This window comes from Cydia pomonella, chromosome 20 (assembly GCF_033807575.1).
Source record: "Cydia pomonella isolate Wapato2018A chromosome 20, ilCydPomo1, whole genome shotgun sequence".
NCBI classification, from domain to species: Eukaryota; Metazoa; Arthropoda; class Insecta; order Lepidoptera; family Tortricidae; genus Cydia; species Cydia pomonella.
The window spans coordinates 10,656,813-10,679,516 of NC_084722.1; the positions used below are offsets into that span (position 1 = coordinate 10,656,813).

Sequence of the window (22,704 nt, forward strand, 5' to 3'; positions counted from 1 at the left end):
AACAAACCGATCCATTACATGCTATTGATCGTATGACTTATGAACCTTTATCGAAATGTCAAGACAAGTGAAGTGACATATTAATGTTTTGATTTAAGGTTATGGCTCGTGCTGTAATTTAGCCTTTTGTATTTATAAATAATTACCGTAGTTATAATATCAATTAGAATATCTATACCGATTTACAATGTCACGAAGACCAGAGTTTCAGGCGCCACCTGAGATCGTAAGTACTCTTTATTTTATAAATTTAAAAACTCCATAAAGCAACTTCTTGAAATAACTTTTGCATTATTTCAGTTTTATAATGAAGAAGAAGCAAGGAAATATACTCAAAAGTAAGTTTGACTACATATATTCATGCATAGTTTTTATTAAGACTATTGTGTAGTTTAATATACATTTATCCATTTAATATATTTATGTACTCCGGTTTGGCCTAGTGGGTAGTGACCCTGCCTACGAAGCTGATGGTCCCGGGTTCAAATCCTGGTAAGGGCATTTATTCGTGTGATGAGCATGGATATTTGTTCCTGAGTCATGGGTGTTTTCTATGTATTTAAGTATTTATAAATATTTATATATTATATATATCGTTGTCTAAGTACCCTCAATACAAGCCTTATTGAGCTTACTGTGGGACTTAGTCAATTTGTGTAATAATGTCCTATAATATTTATTTATTTATTTATGTAAGATTGCCCCATAATATTATTATTTATATATATTATTACAGCTCCCGAATTATCGATATTCAAGCTCAGATGACAGAGAGATGTTTAGAGCTGCTGCTGTTACCTGAAGATACTCCTTGCTTGCTCTTAGATATTGGCTGTGGATCAGGGCTCTCTGGATCAGTGCTAGAGGAAAATGGTCACATGTGGATTGGAATGGACATCTCAAATTCCATGCTTGGTAAGATTTTTTGGTATTATAGTATTATACTTAATATATTGATGAAAAAAATAATAGTTATTGTTCAGTGTTTTAATTCATTCATTTATAGATTTAATTGAAATAAAAAATCTATCAAAATTTATTTCAGTATTTGTTTTTTACCTGGAGAAAGAACCTTTTTGTTTTTTTATTTAAAATTGAATTTAGAGGCCTAGGGAAACAGTGGTTTTATAAAGGTTAAATGAAAAAGTTACTTTTACAATTACATAACTTAGAAAAACAGATTATTAGTTTTCTTTTAAAAGCAGTTAGTTTTGTTAAAATATTATCAGACTAAATGTTACAAAACGGGACCCTAAAATATTTATTTATGATTTTAGAGGTGGCACTGGAGCGAGAAACGGAAGGTGACTTAATACTAAGTGACATGGGTGAGGGAGTCCCATTCCGAGCAGGTTGCTTCGATGGGGCAGTGTCCGTGTCAGCCATCCAGTGGCTGTTCAATGCAGACAAGAAATCACACCAGCCTGTCAAGAGGCTGTATAAGTTCTTTAGCACATTATATGCTTCACTGGTATATTACTCGTTTTTTTTCTTCAATTTTGCAGAAAACTATCACACCATACTTTTGCAGATAACAATTTCTAATTTTGGATTAACATTAATTTTGGATTTTGTGATTTCACTTATTGCATTGATTTCTTTGCTGTTACATTGATACATTAAGAGATAAATAACTATATCTACTTTTATTACAGGCTTAGATTTCAACACAAAATTCAAAGCTAAAAAGCTAATCTACTATTAAATAATGATTGATGCAAACCTATAAAATTATATCAACAGTAAAATTAAAAATTATTTATAATGTAAGTTAAAAATTGTTATAACTCTCAAAAATTTGCTTTTCAGTCTAGATCAGCTAGAGCAGTATTTCAGTTCTACCCTCAGAATGAAACCCAGCTGGAACTGCTCACTTCTCAAGCTATGAAGGCCGGCTTCTATGGAGGTGTTGTCATAGATTATCCAAATTCTACTAAAGCCAAGAAATTCTTCTTGGTCCTTATGACTGGGGGTCAGGCACCACTCCCTAAAGCTTTAGGTAATTTTATTTAAGTGTTTTTGTTATAATATGTACATTACCATCAATTATAATGGATTGGTAAAGTTATAACCCTCTTTTTCCAAACATTTTCCCAGTTGATGTGATATTTTTATTAAGTGGGAATTTTACAATATTAAGTATGCATGCTGTATGATGTACTATGTTACAAACAAACTTTTCTGTTAATAACAATCAGGTACTGAGGAAGAAAATAGTCTGCAAGTAAAGTATGCCAGGAGAGAAGCTGGCAGAAATGCAAGAGGGAAACCTCTAAAGAATACTAAAGCGTGGCTTCTGGAAAAGAAGGAGAGGAGGCGGCAGCAGGGCAAGGAGACCAAACCAGACACCAAGTACACTGGCAGGAAAAGAAGTGGAAGATTTTGATAACTATTTATTTAGACTTATAAGAGATTTACAATATTAATTAAGAAATAAAAAATATTAATTGAATCTATCTTTTGATCTCATATTTCCAAACAGTATCAACTCCATGTCCTATTGTCTCAGCCGGTGTCATGTTAGGCAGAGGGAATCTACATGCTACCACTACAGTACCATTTTCAGTTTCAGCTAGAAGCTTACTTTCAAATTCCGACATCATTTGCTCAACACCAAATATAACTATGTTGTTGTATGGTTTTAGACTAAAAGTCCATAAGTTTCGTCTATAAAATTTCGTGTTCTGACTTTGAGAAGATAAAAGGGCTACTATTTTAGAGTAATAAACCAACCAAGGGTTGAGTTCTACTCCATCCGACTTGAAACCTAATTTGGCTGCTGTAAAAACGATTCTTCCATCTCCTGAACCAACGTCAAGTAGGCGACCGCTTCGCCCGCTCAAGGCTTTAGTAACTCCAGCTAGTTGTTCTGTTGTAGCGGGAACATAAGGAAGGCAAACCTTCCTCAAAGCTGGTGACACAAATGGGATACACACAATGCTGACTCCTACTGCTAATCCCCCTGTTGTATAAATTAGTATCTTCCCTGCAGGTGATAATTTTCTAGGAGTGTTCGTTTCAGAACCAAGTAGCTCTAGTTCCATTATGTAATATTATAATATATTAAATTTATCCATCTATTTAAGGTTATGATAATTTTGACATACCAGCTGATTACCATAGACTAGATTTTTTTTTTACATCAAACTGTTCACTATCAAGCAGGTTCACTAAACTCTATGCTTAGCTTATTTTGTTACTGGCAACACTAAAATATACGCTAGTGTCAATGTCAAAAAAGGTGGACATCGGCTGAACCGGGTGTACTGTATTTATTTTGCTGAAATATCATTGCATTTTCTCCATCATGACTGCCTTCGAGGAGTTCGGCGTCCTCCCCGAACTAGCTAAAGCTATCGATGAAATGGAATGGACGCTACCGACAGACGTACAGGCTGAAGCGATTCCTCTAATTTTGGGTGGTGGAGACGTACTCATGGCTGCAGAGACTGGTAGTGGAAAGACTGGTGCTTTCTGTTTACCCATTTTGCAGATTGTGTGGGAGACACTGAAAGATATACAGGAAGGCAAGACCAGCAAAGTGATAGCACAAACATCGTCTGAATGGACAATGTCCTTTTTCGATCGGAACGATGCGTTGGCGGTGACTCCAGATGGGCTGCGCTGCCAGTCGAGAGACCAGAAGATGTGGCACGGCTGTAGGGCCACGAAGGGCGTGCACACCAAGGGTGCTTATTACTATGAGGCTACAGTCACTGATGAGGGGCTGTGCCGTGTAGGCTGGTCTACACAAGCTGTAAGTTGGTTATGGTATTAGGCTTGCTATCTATGTCTCTTAGTTCAATATAATATAACAAAAATAACCTTTGCAATTGCCACAAAATGCTGATAGTGATAGTGTTTGGATTTCCTAGAATTTATTAAATATTTTCTTCAAACATTAACAGGCAAGGTTGGATCTTGGCACAGATCGCTCAGGGTTTGGCTTTGGAGGTACCGGTAAGAAGTCCAATGCCAAGCAGTTTGATGACTATGGTGAAGCATATGGAAAGAATGATGTCATTGGTAAGATAATATTTCGTCCTTGTTGCATAATTTTATTTATTGCTAGTCTTATAACTTTATTATTACTTTTATATTACTAACACACAAATCAAGCCAAAATATTCTGATATGATCTAAATTATAAAAATCTGTTAATTTTCTTTTCATTCTGCCAACAGCAACACATTGTGTTAGGACATAACTGCCAGTACCATTTTAAATTTACAAATCTTATCTTCATATGTATCAAAATGTAATGAAAGGTCCCAGTTTGTTGCTTACCATAAGGACAAGATGCTTGTATCTTTATACAAATTACCTGCCAAAGCATCCTTATGGCAAGCGACAAAGTGGGACCTTTTGCTCGGAAGCAACACATATGCAAATAATATGTTAATTCAGTCATCACAGTTCATTCACTTCTCTCTAAAATGCAGGACCAATAAGCACACTGTCTTCCAGTTTGACATGAATTGAATTTGCACAAAATTTCAGACTAGTTTACCACGGTTTTGTTTGTATACTGACATAGTTACCACCACTTTCAGGATGTCTGCTCAACTTTAATACTGGTGAGATCCGGTACACTAAGAATGGAGAGGACCTAGGAGTAGCATTCAAATTGGATCAGTCCCGTAAATCTGATTGCTACTTCCCTGCTGTAGTGCTTAAGAATGCTGAAATGAGCTTCAACTTTGGAGCTACACCCTTCAAGGTATTGAGAAGGCTAGATCAGTTTTTTGCATGCTAAGTAGATGATTTGCCTTCTGGCAGTTATTAAATAGGTTTACTTAAATTTAACCATCATAAGATTATCTCGATTACCTTTTCCTTTGCTCTTTGACACTTTTTTCATTGCATGTTTATCATATAAGCTGAATATGTCAAATAGACGAATATTAAAGCTTGCGGCTATGGTTTTTACGCTTAAACAATCTGGCATTCCACCATATCTCGCGCGTAAACTTGAATGGAAGTCTAACCGAAAGTTGAAAGGTTTGCATGAGCAACAAGAGCGTATCTCCCGTCCACTATTTCGGCTTCAGTCATTTAGAGGCAGTTTTGCTATGCTGCGTCTAAATGCTGGAACAATTTGCCGCCACCCGTAGTTAACAGTAAGTCCCTGGCGGTTTTCAAACTGCGTTGCAAGGCATATTTACTGGACCTCCAAAAGAAAGTAACGTACACTTTTGGTTGAATGACCTGCTCTATAGATATTTAAATTTAGTTATCTTTTTTTTTTGTATTCACTGCGTATTGTTCGGTTTTGCTATCCTGTCCTAAATGTAATAGTGTTAATGTTTCTGCTGTCCTTAGCTAGTGTACAAATACGGCGGTGGCAGAATAACAGCGTCCGTTGCTGGAAGTTCTTAGGGCCGCTGTGCCCCGAGACCTTTTGGCGCAGACATTAGCCGAGCCACTTTCCCTTTCAATTAGTTTGTAAGCATTATTGTGTACCTATGTTTAAATTTTTTGAATAAACGTCTTTATTATTATATTATTATTATTATATACTACATAGAGCATACATACATAACACAGAACATACATTGGTTAATTGGAAGAGATCCCTCATAGGGATCCTTCAGAAGTTTAGTATAGTTATAGTATTCATGTTTCTTTTGTTCACTTTGTTTATTTTTATAGTAATTTATTCTTAGCTGTCTTTTTGTATTACAACTGACCTTAATCCCTTTTGAAATCCATTTAGGAGTTTGCTGCAACACATAGTTAACCTTGATTCGCCGAATGGGAAAACAGAGTTTGTAAAATACTGATAACAACTCGTGGAATTTTTGAAACGCGGTATTAAAGTCACTTTCAATGTATACCTCGGAAAACGATAGCTTTGCTAGACATTCTTGGAATAAGGCCATGTTTTCTTGACAGTAGTCCCGTTTGAACTTATAATAATGTTTTGGCTTTTTTATTTTTGAGTTTACTTTGAAGCTTAACATTTGAGCAGTATCATGATCGGACAAACCTAAAGGTAGAACTGCAGCAGAAGCATTTTTAATATTGCTCAGTATGTTATCTATGCAAGTTTGTCCTCTAGTTGGACATGTGATATGTAATGTTAAATTATAATTTTGTGCGATATCTAAAAATTCAGTACTAATTTTACTACTTACAAGAATATTAATGTTGAAATCTCCGCATATGACAATTTGGTTAAATTTTTTACTCAAATCGTGAAGCATCATATTGAGTTTTAGGAAAAAGTTGTGTGGGTTTGAGTTTGGTGTTCTATAAAGACAGATAATGACCAAATCAAGTTCAGATATTTGTATTCCACAACACTCAAAAACTCTTTCCGTTGTAAATTTTTTGAGTCCCTCTAAAACACAAAAGTTTATACCTTTTTGTACAAAAATGCAGACTCCACCTCTCTTAGTTTCTCGTGAAAAAACTGCAGCTAAAACGTAATTTTGCAGCTGTATATTATTCTCACTTCCGGATTTAATAAATGTTTCAGTTAGACAAATAACATTAGGATCTTTATATTCTCTTGCCAAACTGTTTATAGTTACTTCTAAGATATCTTTTTTTGCTAATACACTTGCAATGTTTTGATGCATTATTCTAAACTGGTATATTTGATTCTTGGTTTGAGCGAAAAAGAGAGTTTTCATTTTCTGTGTGTTGTATAAGCTTTGAATCGGTTTTAGGAGTTTTGTCATACTGTTCAGCATTATCTAGTATTATATCTTTCTTTTTAAAGTAGAATGTAATCTTTCTTTGATTACTATTAGGGGCAGTTATTTTTGGGGACACAACAGGAGTTTCCTTCGGAACAAAATTGTAATAGCTTTCCTTATAATCCTGTTGATCTATTACATTACTAATTTTTGTGCATAGCTCGTTTAGATATTTTATTTTGCTTTTGTCATTGTGTTTGGATACGTCAATGAATGTGCAATTTGATTTAGAAGAACAGCATTGATTAATTAAATAATTCATTACATCAGAATATACCTTTTCACTCCTTCTTATGCTTAAGACTAAAACTGTGTATTTTACTAAATAAGTTAAAGCATTATTAAGTTCATATATAGTGTCTATAACATTTTCATCACATTCACTTACTGATAGTACTATTTTGTCGCCTTCAACAAAATCATACTTGACTACTTCTTCCATTATTGATTGTGTAGTAGACCCTGGTTTGACGACTGAGAACACTTTATACTTTTTATATTTACTCTCTTCCCGCATAAGTGTAAGCTTTGAGGCTAGCCCGACGCACTGACGCCCGCCAAACATAAAAATTGTATCGGTAATTTTGTCGTTAGTGTTATTTTCCAGCTTCCATTGTTTTGATGGCGATGATCGGGAAGAGAAAGTGTTTGCTTTTTGCAGATTTTCTTTTACATGCGGTATAGTAGCCACTTGAGTATCTTCTGGGTTAGCTTCTGCTCTAACCCTGCTTTCATCGTTATTTTTATTTGTAGTTAGGTCATTCTTTGTTGATGCAGTCGTCACTGGAGAATCTTCTAGTCCGGTAACTATATCGTTGCCATCATCCCTATTATTAATAGGGCTCTTATATTTGTGATTCAGTGGTGTCTGGGACCTGATGTCTTTTTCTTTTTTCTTCCCAAGTCTTGGGGTCAATTTTCTTCCAGCTTTCTTTCTTATGTTCTATCTACTATAAAATATTTCTTATTCATACAATAAAGTGTTTACTTACATTAGGTAGTAATGTATATCCTTGTTCAACTAGAAAATGATTCAAAGTTATTTCAAGCTGGACTTAGAATCAACTTACTTCTTCAAAATTGGAAATGTTTTGTAAATTGACTTCAAAAACAATTAGAGACATAAAATCAACAAATCCAGGAATGTATACAATGTATAACTTTTTCCGACAAGTAATTCTTAACTGGAAACCATTATTTATTATTATTATTTGAAATTTCAGCATCAGCCTCCAGCCGGCTATGTAGCTGTAAATCAAGCGCCCAAGGAGTGTGTCAAGAATAATGTGGTGCAGGCCGGAGTGGCTACTGAGAGCAAGCCTGCCAACAACGCGCCGCAAGCTATCATTATTGAGGTAATTTTTTTAGTATGATGACTTTGGTGTACTATAACCTTGGAGGATTTAAAAACTAGAGACACATTGACTGTAATTTTCTGTACAAAACAGTACAGAAAATTACAGTCACAAACAATATAAGTATTATATTAGTATTGTTAGGTATTTATTTACTAGTAACTGAAGGTAGGTAGGCATGTACAGTAAGCTGCAGAGTATGACCTCACATTGCAAACAAATTTCTATGCAGGGGGGGGGGGGGGAGGGGGTCACTTAACTCTGCAGTTTACTGTACTTGTAGTATCCCAATGTGTGTTTTGTAAACAACATACATATCATTCCAGCCATCGCGCGAGTTAGCAGAGCAAACTTGCAACCAGATCACCATGTTCAAGAAACACATCGACAACCCGAAGGTGCGCGAGCTGCTGGTGGTGGGCGGCGTCAACGTCAAGGACCAGATCAGTCAGCTCAACGCTGGCATTGACATTGTGGTGGGCACGCCGGGGAGGCTGGAGGATCTTATTTCTGGAGGTAAGGTTGTCTTTGTAAGACTACCGGCTGGTATGTATGTGTATTTATCAGAGGCAAAATTTCTCAAGTCGTGATTGTGGTTTTGTGTACCGTATTTTTAATTGTATTTCTCTATTGGAGAAATAATTTAATCTAATGTAGGAAATGTTCGAACATCTGATTAATTTGGATGACTGCTAGCGACACCTAGTGTAACATGTAGGAAAACTGAACTCTGCATACGACAAATTAAACAAATACCCAATTGCCTTACTACAATTACGGCTTACAATATCGGCCCAATTGTCTAGTTAAAGTTTATTTACTTCAGCTTAGTTCTGTAAACGTAATACAACTTTTTTCCCTCAGTTGTTGTGACTACTACTGGCGACATCTAGTATGAGTCTAGGAAAACCCAACTCCTTTGTTGGTTGGTTAAGTCTCTGAAGCCGAATAGGGACGTTGATTGACAAATAAAATTTGCGTAAATACAACTTACAACCAATTTTTGGACGTTTTCCACAGGCCTTAGTTCTCTACTCTAATAAATAAAATATATAATATCTCATTTCAGGTTACCTAGCGCTGACTCACTGCCGCTTCTTCGTCTTGGACGAGGCCGACGGGCTGCTGAAGGCCGGCTACGGCGACATGATCGAGCGACTGCACCGGCAGATGCCCAAGATCACGTCGGACGGACGCCGGCTACAGATGGTCGTGTGCTCCGCTACGCTTCACGCCTTTGAAGTTAAGAAGATGGCGGTAAGTATTGGATTCTTGAAGGCCGGCTACGGCGACATGATCGAGCGACTGCACGAACAGATGCCCAAGATCACTTCTGACAGACACCCACTACAGATGGTTGTATGTTCCATTACTCTTCACGAATCTTCACTCCTTTGAAGTCAAGAAAATGGCGGTAAGTCTTGAATGGTGCAGTCAATCAGATGCAGAGAGAGGTGACCTCCTCTGGATACAATCAGACTATGCAGCTATATAACATTCTTCGTGATATTTCACTGTCAAATAGGTATGGAGAATGAATTTTGTATGTAGTTGTTCAATAGCGAGAGAGTGGACTGTAGTTCGAAAAAGGGGGGCGATAGGGAATGAAATTTAGGGGTCGGTTGAGCAAGAAAGTTGTGTTGCGATAAAATTAAATTACTGAGTTGAGCTTGAGTGTAAAAGAACAGTGTAGGGCGGAGTTACCTTCCAGTCCGGGAGTTGTGGAGTGAAATCGTCGGTCGCCGCTGAAGACCGCTGGTGGCGATTCCGGCTGTCCTTTGTCGCAAGCTAGAAGTAAGCTTAGAACCGTTACCTTGAGTCATCCAACTTAGACCTCGGATTTTCCACTTCACGGATGTGCACGGCGTCCTTCGGCTACACAACACTGATACTAAATATGTGCTAATAATGTTACTGGTAGTAGTGCTTTGGGTCAACGCGAAAATAATAACGAGAATAGCGGAACGATGTGATCTAGTGGTAGGTTCGTGACACACTGGCTCTGTCAACTGTATGACAGGGCAACAGTTTATTTTTTGAATATTTGAATGTCAACTGTGACATGGTGTTGCCACAGTGAATACAGAAAGTATATTATTAAGGCGTAACTGAACATTCCGCCCACCAAAATACACTAGTATTTTGACTAAGCGAAAAAGAACAATGAAAGTGGAACGAGTACGATAATATTAAAACTAAACGAGGAATGGACAACACAAATGTAGCGCACTAAAGTGACTACGCAGGTAGTGGACACAGCTTGACCACAGGTCGTTTGTACAACCCTGTGGCAGTGCGCACAGTAACCACACGACAGATCCCGTCGGACCCGGGATGTGTATCGATAATGCGACCCAGTGGCCACTTCATTGGGCTCGTCTGCTCGTTCACAACGAGCACAAGTGCGCCAACTTCGACGTTAGGATGTCTATCATGCCACTTCATCCGCTGCTGGAGAGTATGCATATACTCCTTCGACCATTTGTTCCAGAAGTCCTGGTGCATCTTCTGAAGCAACTTCCAGCGTTGGAGAGGGCTAACCCGAACGTCTGAGAAGTCTTCCTCAGGCACGACCGATAAGGGTTCCGTGGTGAGGAAATGACCCGGTGTCAAGGCCGACAGGTCGTTGGGATCAGTGCTGAGTGGAGTGAGTGGCCTTGAGTTGAGTAAAGCCTCGACTTGGGCTAAGATCGTCGAAAATTCCTCATATGTTAACCTTTGGTTCCCGACGACACGCGACAAGTGTGTTTTTACAGCCTTGATACCGGCCTCCGCGAGACCTGAAAAGTGAGGGCTGCCTGGCGGATTAAATTCGAATTTAATCTCGCTATGCGTAGCAGCATCTCCTACTAGACGTTGCAAAATGTTGCTCGCACCGACGAAATTCTTCCCCTGGTCGGACACCAATCTATTACACCGACCACGACGTGCGACGAAGCGTCGAAGCGCGGCGAGAAACGCGTCTGAGGACAGTTCAGTGACGAGCTCCGTGTGTATGGCCTTTGTCGAGGTGCAGACGAAGACGCAAATATAACCCTTGTAAGTTTTGTTTCCCCGTCCGCGACCCAGGGCTATGTCGAAAGGTCCTCCGAAGTCGACAGCAGCACTCAAGAACGCCTTGAGCTGAGCCACCCTATAAGATGGCAAATCACCCATGAAGGGCGCTGGAGCACCGAGTGGTCGGACACGGAAGCATTTCATGCATTTCGACGTGACTGCGTAGATAGCTCGCTTCGGGGACAGTATCCAGAAATGCTGCGATAGCAAATTCTGAAGCGTTTGGACGCCTGGATGCATGAAACGCTTATGATACTCGTCAATCAAAAGGGAGGTTAGCCGACTGTCGCGAGGTAGTAAAAGGGGATGTATAACATCAAACTCGAGAGAGGTTCGCGACAGGCGTCCGCCCACCCTCAAGAGACCCGCGTCATCGAGGAATGGGGACAGTTTTTTGAATGACTTCGGGAGGGAGTTCGAAAGATTGTTCTTCACCTTCTCGATCTCCGAAGCAAAATGGCATTGTTGCACAAAGCCCACGAGAAACATTAGAGCCTGTTTTATTTCCAGGGGTGTTAAAGGGCCATCCAACAGGTTGTTAGACGTCCTTTTATTTCTCACGTTGTGCACGAAACGACGACAATATGCGAGGACACGTTGGAGTGTCCTCAGCGCCGAGAATTTGTTTATTAAGTTGTCAGTCCACGTCTCCTGCACTGAGACGGAGAGGACAATCACCTTGCGCTCTTCGTGTAGGACATCCACGTCGACTGACAACGTTGGTTTAGGCCAGTCAGACTTGTCCAGCACGAGCCAAGATGGACCCTTCCACCAGTTACTATGGTGGACCAGGTCGTCCGGCAAAAGCCCTCGCGACCCACAGTCGGCTGGATTGTCGCCAGTCCTAACGTGTCGCCAACAATCAGGAGGGATAATCTCCTGGATGTGACTTACCCGGTTAGCCACGAAGGTTTTCCACTTGGAGGGGCAAGACTTTATCCAAGTCAACGCAACGCTGGAATCAGACCATGCATAAACCTTATCGATTTTGTGGAGAGGCTCTAGAGCCTCTGCGACCGACGCTACTAAATCTGCAAGCAGAACTGCGGCCAGCAATTCCAAACGTGGTATGGACAACTTACGAAGAGGGGCCACTTTAGATTTACCACAAACCAGCTGGACGTACCGCGTTCCGTTCTCACCCGACGTTCGAATGTAGATCACCGCGCAAAATCCTCGCTCTGAGGCATCGCAGAACCCGTGGACTTCGAGCGAGACAAAATCCTTGACCCTTCGGCGCGGGACTGACACGGATCTCAACGAGGGCAGCTGCGCTTTGAACTCTTGCCAGTCGGAGGCAAGGTTCTCTGGCGCGTCGTCATCCCACGAGACACCTGAGACCCAGAGCAACTGCATAAGATATTTCGCGAAGAATGTTACTGGTGATAGGAGGCCTAGAGGGTCAAAGATCCGAGCAATCTCCGAGAGAATGGTACGTTTAGTGCACCGACGATCTTCGACAGCCACCTGAAAGGTAAAGTCGTCCCCTTGAGGTAACCACGAGAGGCCAAGAATTTTTAGGGAAATGTCCCCAATGGAGTTAAACTCCCGAAAGTTCTCAGAATACAGGTCTGAGGTGGGGACACCATCGAAGAACTCCTGTTGGTTCGACGTCCACTTCCGTAAATGGAAACCACCAGAAGCTAATATTGTCGACAACTCTGACCGAAGCCTCCGAGCTTCTTGAACAGAATCAGCTCCAGACACCACATCATCGACATAGATGTCGCGGTCTAGAACTGTTGAACCGGAAGGGTATTCTGCTACCGATTCCTTGGCCAATTGAGCGATTGTTCGGAGAGCTTGGTAAGGAGCGGACGAAACGCCGTATGTAACGGTCAGCAGTCGATAGTCCCGGACAGGCTCATTGACAGACGGACGCCAAAGGATACGCTGATATTCAGCATCTTCCGGGGACACTAAAATCTGCCTATACATTTGCTTGACGTCGGCCGTGAAGACAACACTATGCCAACGAAAACGAAGGAGCAAGTGGAAGATGTTGTTTTGCAGCTTCTGCCCTGGCAGTAGCGCGTCATTTAGCGAGATGCCTCGGCTGTCCTTGGCACTGGCATCAAATACGACCCGAAGAGGAGTGCTGGTCGACGAGGGCCTCAACACTCCATGATGGGGAATGTAGAAGAACTTCCCCACATCCACCTTCGGGGGGTCACATTCCTCAAGGTGGCGACAGCTTTCGTAGTCCTTCATAAAGGCTACATAATTTTTGTAAAAATCGGAGTTACTCAATAACTTCCGCTCTAACGAGGAAAATCTCTTAAGAGCGATGGCCCGAGAGCCCGAGAAAGTGGGTTTGTTGGAAGTGTCAGTAAAAGGTAGAGGAACGACAAATCTACCTTCTTCTGTGCGACGAAAGTTAGCGAGAAAATATTCCTCGCACAACTGATCCTCCTTCGACAAAATGACAGTGTTCGGGGAGCTGACATCTTCCAACTCCCAGAACTTCTTAATAGAGTCGTCAATTGACAACTTGCCCACGACCAGTTGACAGCTGTTGCCACGGAACCGAGACCGACAAATCTCCGTAGCACCGTCACCCGCGTCACCCATCAAAATCCACCCGAAAATGGTGTTTAGGGCAGTCGCCTGGCCAGGGGCCCCACGGATTAAACCGGGGCGCAACGAGGAAGCGAAAATGTTGACATTCAGGAGCAAGTCAACAGGCCCTGGAATGTGCCAATAGGGGTCGGCTAATTCCAAGCCCCTAATATGTTGCCATGAGGAGACATCAATCTGTTCCGTTGGCATTTCTGGACAGATTTTTGGCAACAAATAAGCCTCCAATGAAATAGAGATATCAGAACTTCCATGGCTTGGCGAAACGGTACATGACAATGTGCCACCGGGCCTAGCCTCCACTTCACCGATACCAGTCACAGAATGCTTCCCATATTCTGCCCGAAGACCAAGCTTTTGTGCACATGCTTCGCTTAAAAAGTTGCAACCACTGGCACAGTCAAGCAAAGCCCTTACCGCTACTAAGTCACCTTGGGCATTTCTCACCAAAACCTTGGCAGTTGAGAATAAAGAAGAAGCCGCAACATTACTTGCTACCATTGCCAGCGGACTTGATGTGTCTGATGGAGGTGGCGAGTTATTTACACCTACTGCCGGGGAAACAGGCACATTTGCCTTATTAAAATGTAACAGTGTATGATGGGAGAACCGACACTGCTCACACCGCTGTTTTGACTTGCAGGTCTTGACAGAATGAGACCCCGACAAACACAGAATACACAACTTGTTCTCTTTAACACACTTGAATCGAGCAGCGGGGTCATATTTAAGAAAAGTTGGACATGATGTAAGGCTATGAGCCTGCCCACAGATCACACATATTGGAGCGGAGACTACTAAGGCCATTTTTGGCTTACTCGAAGACTTACTACTACTAGGCTGAGGAGTACTAGCAACAAATCCCATTGACCCAGCAGCATCTAGCGCTCGGTGTCGTCTTTCAATAAAATCCTGCAACTTACTATATTCTGGGATATCATCAGAGTCATGCTCCAGCTCAAACTGCTCCTTCGTGTTCCTATCCAACTTCGACCACAGTAATTGTAAAAGTAAGAAATTTTTGTCCGGCAAATCAAAACCCTTCAAAATCGATAAGTTTTCAGTAAAAACCCTATGAACCCGTTGTAAGTCACTAGCCCGAGACGCTTTCACTGGCTCACAATGTATAAGTTTGTCATAGTATGTAGTTGCAATTAATCTAATTTTATTATATTGCTTGTACAGCGCTTCATATGCAACCTTATAATTATCATCGGTCACAGGATAATTCTTTATAAGGTCGTACGCCTCATTCTGCACACTCGATAGCAAATAGTGTAACTTTTCTACAGGGGCAATGTCTGTTCGCTTATCTACTAACGAGTTAAACAATTGTATAAAGGTTACCCAATTTTCAATTTTACCATCGAAAGCTTTAATTTGTAATTTTGGCAACTTTGGCAAGACTGGCTGTGGTGCCCCCGAACCTGCCGAAGCCCCAGCGAAAGATTGCTTTCCATTCTGCAACCGCGATCTCACTGCCCTAACTTTCGAGTCGAACATCGCGGTATGGGAGCAAATCTCGCGGTGCTCGCTTCGCGGAGCATTGCTTAGAAGCCTTATTTGTGCTTCATGAAAGTTCTTTGCAATTGTACACAATTCATTCTCGTCACATAAAGCTAATTCCGAATCCGATAGCATCTGTAAATACTCTATTCTCATCACTTGATAGTCACGAGCAATCATTACCGTGTCTACACCATCCTCTTTCTCGACAGATTTATCACCGTGCGACATGTTAATAAACACAAAACACTGCGATTATTACACAAAAAAAAACTTCAAAACAAACTGCAATTCACTTAGCTTCATAGACATACAACATAACCTTAGCTTACACTTCAATGACTGACACTGACAGCTGACAGTTGATACTTGACAACGAGTCCGGTTAATGCACAGCCAAATAATGTACATCCCAATAATTGGCGACCACTTTTTTGGACGCCAATTATCGGGCTGTACATTATTGCCCTGTACAAACAGTGGCTTCGTATTATTGGCCCGGACCGAGCTTGTACAGCCTGATAACGCTCAACCCAATAATACACGACCCTATAATGCGAATCCATTTAGTGGACGCCGAATATTGGTCGCACATTATTGGCCCGTACCGAGAATGCTCGACCCGGGATTGCTCATCCCAAGAATGTACAGCCCAATAATTGGCGTCCACTTTTCGCTACAAACCACAGATTATAAATATTTGACACATAGAGTGATATTCTAGGGATGGGGCGACGATTTTTAAGTTTACGATTCAATAATGTTGCCATGCGCAAAAAATAAGCAGATAATGGTAAAATCAGCCTAGACGGGAACAAGTTTTCGTCAATCTAATTAAATTTTCCGATCAATGAGACGTAGTTTTATTAAAGTGACAGAGAAGTGCCTGCAATCTGCAAACTTACGATTTTCGCGTTTAGGTATAGCCCTGGTGGTGTGGAAGTGACCAATATTATTGATGAAGCGCCAATTACATCCACACTTCGATATCTTCACGAAATGTCCCCATTTCGGGCCTGATAAGCGTTTTCTTTTCACGGAATATCAGCACATCGTTAACAATATTTGAAAAGTAAAAAGTACTTTGTCTCTAATTGCCAAAATGTTCAATATTTGTTATTTTGCAAATGAACCATATTTTTACATTTCAAATATTATATTTAAATTAAGTTTCTTTTCTCTACTACCTAAAGGTTATCTGGAAGAGATCGCTATGTAGCGATAAGCCGCCTGTTGTTTACCTCTATCTATGTATTATATGTGTTTCCATTTACATTTTTTCAGAGGTTGTGCAATAAAGAGGATTTGTATATTGTAAACGATGTGCTTATATTTGATGAAAAGGAAAATTATTATTTCTCGGGCCCGAAATCGGGTCTGATATCAGGCCTGATAAGGTGTGGACGTAATTGGCACTTGATATGAAGATGCGGAAATCATCAATTAATCATAATAATAATTACATCCACACTTCCCGATTTCGGACCCGAAATCAGTCCCGATTTCATGTCTGATAATCGTTTTCGTTAAAAAAATACTTTTTCTCTAATTGCCAAAATTGTGAAATGTTTCATATTTTTTGCAATGAACCATTTTTTACATTTAAAATAATGTAAACGATGTGCTAATATTTATTTGGTGAAACGGCAAAATACTCTTTCTCGGGCCCGAAATCGGGTCTGATATCAGGGGGCTTAGCGCGAAAATAGAAATTCGCAAAATGGGGGTCTTTCTTTTTTACTCCAACTAAGACGTAACTAGAGTGACAGAGAAAAATGCCTGCAATTGACTTACTTCGATGTACGCGGTTATAGCCCAGGTCTGATAAAGTGTGGATGTAATTGGCACTTATATACAATCAAAAGTGATCAAGTGAAGATACTTTTGAATAATGAATGCTTAGAGATGGTAGATAAAGCACTGTTTCTTGGTTTAATTTAATTTAATTTAATTTATTTATTTCAAAAGACAACAATGGTCCATAATGGTTAGTAACATTTAAGGTTTAAAACTAAGTGTTAGTACATTGGACATAAATCTACAATGGAGTCCTCATATAAGAACGCTAGCAAAGAAACTAAGTTCGGCCGCTTACACCATTAGGAAAATCAGGCAATTGACCAATGTTGAGACAGCTAAATATAATAATAATATATATAATTATAATTATAGACGTATAATTTATTCGATTTTCTTTGCCGAATGTTAAACCAGTCGAGACTAAGATACTTTTGAATAATGAATGCTTAGAGATGGTAGAAGCACTGTTTCCTGGTTTAACATTGGACAAAAATCTACAATGGAGTCCTTATATAAGAACGCTAGCAAATACATTAAGTTCGGCCGCTTACGCTGTTAGGAGAATCAGACAATTGACCAATGTTGAGACAGCTCGCCTTGTCTATTATAGTTATTTTCATAGTGTAATGTCATATGGTATTCTGGTTTGGGGCAGAGCAGCTGACATACAAACTATATTTGTCTTACAATAGAGAGCCATTCGTAACTTAAGAGCACGTGAATCATTAAGAGAACTTTTCAAATAAATTAATATTTTAACTGTAGCTTCCCAATACATCTATGGTTGTATTATTTATGTTGTTAAGAACCTAGACTCCTTCACTAAGAATTTAGATGTTCATAACTATAACACTAGAAATAAAAATAAGCTTTCTATCATAAAGTTTCGTGTCCGCTAAGTACAAAAGTCATTCGTTGGGCAATGCATTCATTTTTATAACAAGTTACCTGACGATGCTTTAAGATTACCTTTGCCAGCTCTTAAGAATACTTAAAGAAGTCATTGATGTTGAAGGCTTATTACAGAGTCGAGGACTACTTGACAGACAAACATGCATGGTCCAAACCAGAAACTGTAAAAACAAGTAGCAATTAAAATCATTGTACTGTGTGTATATGTAAAATCATTGTATAGGTGACACAGCTCAGGTAAGAAAGCACATCAAATACTTTTTGTAGGTATAGCAATCTGTCAGACTTATATAATGTATATTCTCATTATTGGAGCCAAAATATGCTCCGCCCATACCTGTGCATGCGGCAAGGACGTGGACCGGCTAGGCCGACATGGCCTCTCATGCACCAAAAGCGCCGGCCGATTATATCGCCACGGCACTATTAATGATCTGATTCGGCGGTCGCTTGCTACCGTCTCTGTGCCTGCTACTTTAGAACCCACAGGCATGGCGAGAGACGATGGCAAGCGACCGGATGGAGCCACATTGGTGCCGTGGAGACTGGGTAGGCCTTTGGTGTGGGACGCCACATGCGTAGACACCTTTGCGCTGTCCCACATCCAGGCTACCCGCGCACAAGCCGGCGCTGCTGCCGACCAGGCCCAACTACTCAAGCGCCGCAAATACTCATCTTTACTGCAAGATTATGAGTTTGCGGCGCTTGCAGTGGAGACAATGGGACCTTGGTCGGCGGACATGAAAACATTCATGGGGGCCCTGTCGGCACGGCTGATCGACGCCACTGGAGACCATAGGGCTGGCGCTCTCCCAGCGTATATCCCTGGCAATACAGAGAGGTAACTCGGAGGTAGCGTTATGGGATCTTTGCCGCAGGCGGAGGCTTTAGAAGGGGTATTCTTTTTATAACTAATTTGTTCATTAGTATATCTTTTACTTTTAGTTTTATTTAATATTAGTTTAATTTTTAAGTAGTTTTATTTTATGGCTAGTTTAGTTTTAATTTTATACCCTGTGATTAAGGCATTTAATACCTAATATAAGTTTTTATCTGATTATTACTAGTGGCATTAATAGATATAAAACACTAAAAAAATATGATCTATCGAGCAGTCATGAAAGTGATTTTATTCTCATTTCTTTATTAATTTAATTTTCTTTTTCTTTTATAAGAATTCGATATGTTTTCTGAAAGAGCTACGTATTTGTATGATTTTATATGACATACATATATTATATTCTTTTATCAATTTTCTATAAAGAAAAGTAGCTACTGTATCATGCAATTACGCATGATTTCTATAGTAATCTAAATTGTATTTTATTTTTCTTATTTAATGCATGTCAATTATAAGATGTAATGTTTTGAAAAGATGTGTCCCGCCGAGTTTCTTGCCGGTCCATATTGGGATACCCTCCTCCAATTGAGGGGGGATTTAAATCTTCTCGGGTCAGAGATGTAGGGCTAGAGCCGGTGTAGCTTTATTTGACGTTCATAAGCGCATTGTAATATGCCTACTTGAATAATAAACTATCTTTATCTTTATCTGAAAAACTTGGAGGTGTCGCCGATCTAAAAGTACTTTCATTTTTTTTTTGTATCGCAGTGTGTTCTATAATAAAATTGATGTCGTATAATTGCCTTTACTATATGCATAATATATGTGACGCACGTCAAAATCGGCTCGCTAGAAAAAAAAAATTGAATAAAGATCTTTTTTTTTTACCAAAATCTATAACATTTGGGGGGGCTGATATTTTGCATACTTGCTACTAATATAAAGCCATATCATCAAAAAAAAATTTACAAGCCAAAACTCGCTGGGGGCAGATTCACTTAGCTTATCCAGGCATGGCCTTTCATCTAAATCGGTCCAGCGGTTATTGTTTCGCCATACAAACTTCCCCCTACTTTTCACACTCTCAAAAGATGATTTTGGTTATAAAAACTATCCTATAGCGCCAATTTATAGGGCCTGTACCCCTAGTGTAAATTTATTCGATGGCGTAACGTGACGTACGCGTTTACGTTAAGTCTCATTTTGTATGGGATTTTGAGAATTCAAAACGTTCCGCTTGGCGCGCTGTTTCTAAATCCCATACGAAATGCTCCAGTCATGGAATGTAAGGCACTATTAACTTTCAAACTAACAAATATCAATGAAAAATGTAACTTAAGCAGCTCTTTGGCTCTTGTTTATGGAAAAATGTTGGCAGCGATTAAAAACTGATGGTAAATACTTGTTTTACAGAATTTGTCTATACCATCCCATTACTGATGCTTGTTCCATTATAGGGGTGTTTACTATATCGGGCGTTTACTCAGTTGGTACTGGTTAATAAAACTCATCTCTCACAAAGGAATTTGAGATTAATTTGGAAAAGTTAACAAAAATAAGAAGTTAATCCACTATGCTTTCTTCGACATCCGCTTTATTTGTCACTTGATCACTTCCCTTCGATGTCATTATATGCGTATTCTACTGTAGGTATAAACAAACTAGTATTTTACCTCAAAACTAGTTTTTTACTTAATAAAAATTAGAAATTAGAACAATCACTGCACTTACCTATACCTACTTAGCATATGAATGTAAGTTCGAAGAAATCTTTAGATCTACAGAGACAATAAATTCTAGTCTAGTATTGTAGTAGATTTAGTCTACCTTAAAGACGCCTTGTAATGGTACAGTCAGCGTCAAATACTTCGTAGCAGTCAAAGTAGCCAAATAGTTCGGTACACCATATTTTTAGTATGGTGTACCGAACTATTTGGCCACTTTGACTGCTACGAAGTATTTGTTTGACGCTGACTGTACTATCAAAAACCGCCCAAGTGAGAGTCGGACTCGCGCACGAAGGGCTCCGTACCATTACCTACGCAAAAAACGGCAAATAAAATCACGCGTTAGTTGTTTGGGAACCCCACTTTAATTATTTATTTTATTCTGTTTTTAGTATTGGTTGTTTTAGCGGCAACAGAAATACATAATCTGAGGATATTTCAACTATCACGGTTCATGAGATACAGCTAGGGTCACAGACGGACAGACAGACGGACTGTGGAGTCTTAGTAATAGGGTCCCGTGGTTACCGTTTGGGTACGGAACCCTAAAAACTAGTCCTTTAGGGTTATAATCGCCCAAATCTACAAAATCCGCAATTTTCGCGATTTTTTGGGTTCCGTTTCTGTACCTTAAAAGGAAAAAACGTAACCCTCCATCCGATTCATAACTCTAACATCCGATTACTCCGGAACAACTGGACTTTGGTACACGTACAGTCGTACACGTATGTAGCTTGGTGACCCAAAGACCGACATGCACCTTCAAGAAAAGAGCGTACTCCCATCTTAAATGCCGGCAACGCACTTGCAACCCCTCTGGTGTTGCAGGTGTCCATGGGCGGCGGTAATCGCTTACCATCAGGTAATCCGTCTGCTCGTTTGGCTCCTGTATCATAAAAAAAAATATCACACGGGCGGTGACCCCGAGTCGTCTTATAAGCTCAGGGGGCCTACCGCGAAAACCGAAATTCGCAAATTGCGGGGATCTTTCTCTTTTACTCTCACTATGACGTAATTAGAGTGACAGAGAAAAATGCCCGCAATTGACGAACTTCGATTGTCGCGGTTAAAGCCCAGTCTATAGGGGTAGGTGTAGGTCTGAATTGGGGGCAAGTTTAAATAAATTAGTAATACAAAAAATTTAAATTTGCAATAGTTATTTGTACAATAAGAGAGCAAAGTTTGATATTGCTTCGAGTGCTTGTTTTGAGTCCCGTGCAAGCGAAAGATTCTATAATATAATCTAATTTAGAATATTGAGCGTAGTAAGGGACTCAAAAGCGCACGAGATGTAAATAACTTTGATCTCGTGTAGTACACAAAAATTTTCACGTCAGTCAGCCATCAAAAAATACTACCTGAAAAAATGTAATCCGGACGGATCATTATTTAACTCATGTTTTCTGAAGGTATTCTAACAATTAACTTTAATTACCACAATAAAACAAAACGAAAGAAATTTCAATAAAATAATACGAAAATAATGAATTAACGAACATCAATTGACAGTACAATTGACAACTTTATTTGTAAAAAAAAAAACTTTGTAAGATACGGTCCGAATTGCGGATACTACTATTTGTCAACTATAGTAGAGATCGTTAATAGTACATTACGATACAAGTGCGAAAAATAGGAAATTCAAAACGAGTGGCGATAAATTAAAACACGACCGAAGGGAGTGTTTTAAATCGACACGAGTTGCGAATTACCTATTCGCACATGTATCGTACAACGTTTTACATTACATATGGTCCTTTAAATGCTCGACACAGTAACGTAAATATGCTTATTTTTGCACTAGTGCTATAAAGTAGCACCATATGTACTGTAAAAGTAGTTAAGTAGGATTATTTACTGCATAACAATTGCGTAAATTTGTATAAGTTCATTGTTTTGATTGTATAATAAAATACGTAAAATATGGCGTTTTTATTAATTTTTTTTTTTTTTTTATTTAAATACACAATAAGAAATACACAGAATAATTCCTTTTACATATTTAAAACTTAAATATATATTATAAATTTTAAACTTTTATTTCTTTAATTAGTTATTATATATACGAATGGAGACTCGTAGGGTGTTTTGGAACGATGCGGTCTGACTTATTTTGGGGGTCTATTATAAACCGTCGTAAAAGAAGTGTTTAAAAGTAAAATGCCAATAAAGCTGAAAAGGAAAGTTATGAACACATGTATAATTCCATGTTTAATATATGTAAG

The 22,704-nt window shown here is 39.5% G+C and overlaps 3 protein-coding genes across 3 annotated transcripts in view; 2 read left to right on the top strand and 1 right to left on the bottom strand.

Annotated features, from left to right (window-relative positions):
* Position 1: 1 nt before the first annotated feature.
* On the top strand, positions 2–2,452 carry LOC133529359 (probable 18S rRNA (guanine-N(7))-methyltransferase). Its single transcript, XM_061867065.1, has 6 exons — positions 2–226; positions 301–338; positions 737–915; positions 1,278–1,471; positions 1,810–1,999; positions 2,199–2,452. The coding sequence occupies exons 1-6, from the start codon at positions 188–190 to the stop codon at positions 2,384–2,386; spliced, it is 828 nt and encodes a 275-aa protein (XP_061723049.1). The 5' UTR covers positions 2–187; the 3' UTR covers positions 2,387–2,452.
* Positions 2,379–3,131, bottom strand: LOC133529362 (ATP synthase subunit C lysine N-methyltransferase). Its single transcript, XM_061867067.1, has one exon. It carries the CDS (start codon positions 3,042–3,044, stop codon positions 2,454–2,456), a length of 591 nt encoding a protein of 196 aa, XP_061723051.1. The 5' UTR covers positions 3,045–3,131; the 3' UTR covers positions 2,379–2,453.
* Positions 3,132–3,239: 108 nt separating this feature from the next.
* LOC133529357 (ATP-dependent RNA helicase Ddx1) overlaps positions 3,240–22,704 on the top strand; it is a 50,405-nt gene continuing 30,940 nt past the window's right edge. Inside the window, exons 1-6 of the mRNA XM_061867063.1 lie at positions 3,240–3,757; positions 3,909–4,026; positions 4,554–4,720; positions 7,928–8,059; positions 8,386–8,575; positions 9,129–9,316. Coding sequence (XP_061723047.1) covers positions 3,308–3,757; positions 3,909–4,026; positions 4,554–4,720; positions 7,928–8,059; positions 8,386–8,575; positions 9,129–9,316 — 1,245 coding nt within the window. The 5' untranslated portion in view covers positions 3,240–3,307. The remainder of the gene's footprint in view (positions 3,758–3,908; positions 4,027–4,553; positions 4,721–7,927; positions 8,060–8,385; positions 8,576–9,128; positions 9,317–22,704) is intronic.

Excerpts from the sequence above, each read along its gene's own strand:
- LOC133529362 (XM_061867067.1), bottom strand. The coding sequence starts at position 3,044 with ATGGAACTAGAGCTACTTGGTTCTGAAACGAACACTCCTAGAAAATTA.
- LOC133529359 (XM_061867065.1), top strand. The coding sequence starts at position 188 with ATGTCACGAAGACCAGAGTTTCAGGCGCCACCTGAGATC. Across the intron at positions 227-300 it reads TTCAGGCGCCACCTGAGATC|TTTTATAATGAAGAAGAAGC; the intron begins GTAAGTACTCTT and ends GCATTATTTCAG. Across the intron at positions 916-1,277 it reads CATCTCAAATTCCATGCTTG|AGGTGGCACTGGAGCGAGAA; the intron begins GTAAGATTTTTT and ends TTATGATTTTAG.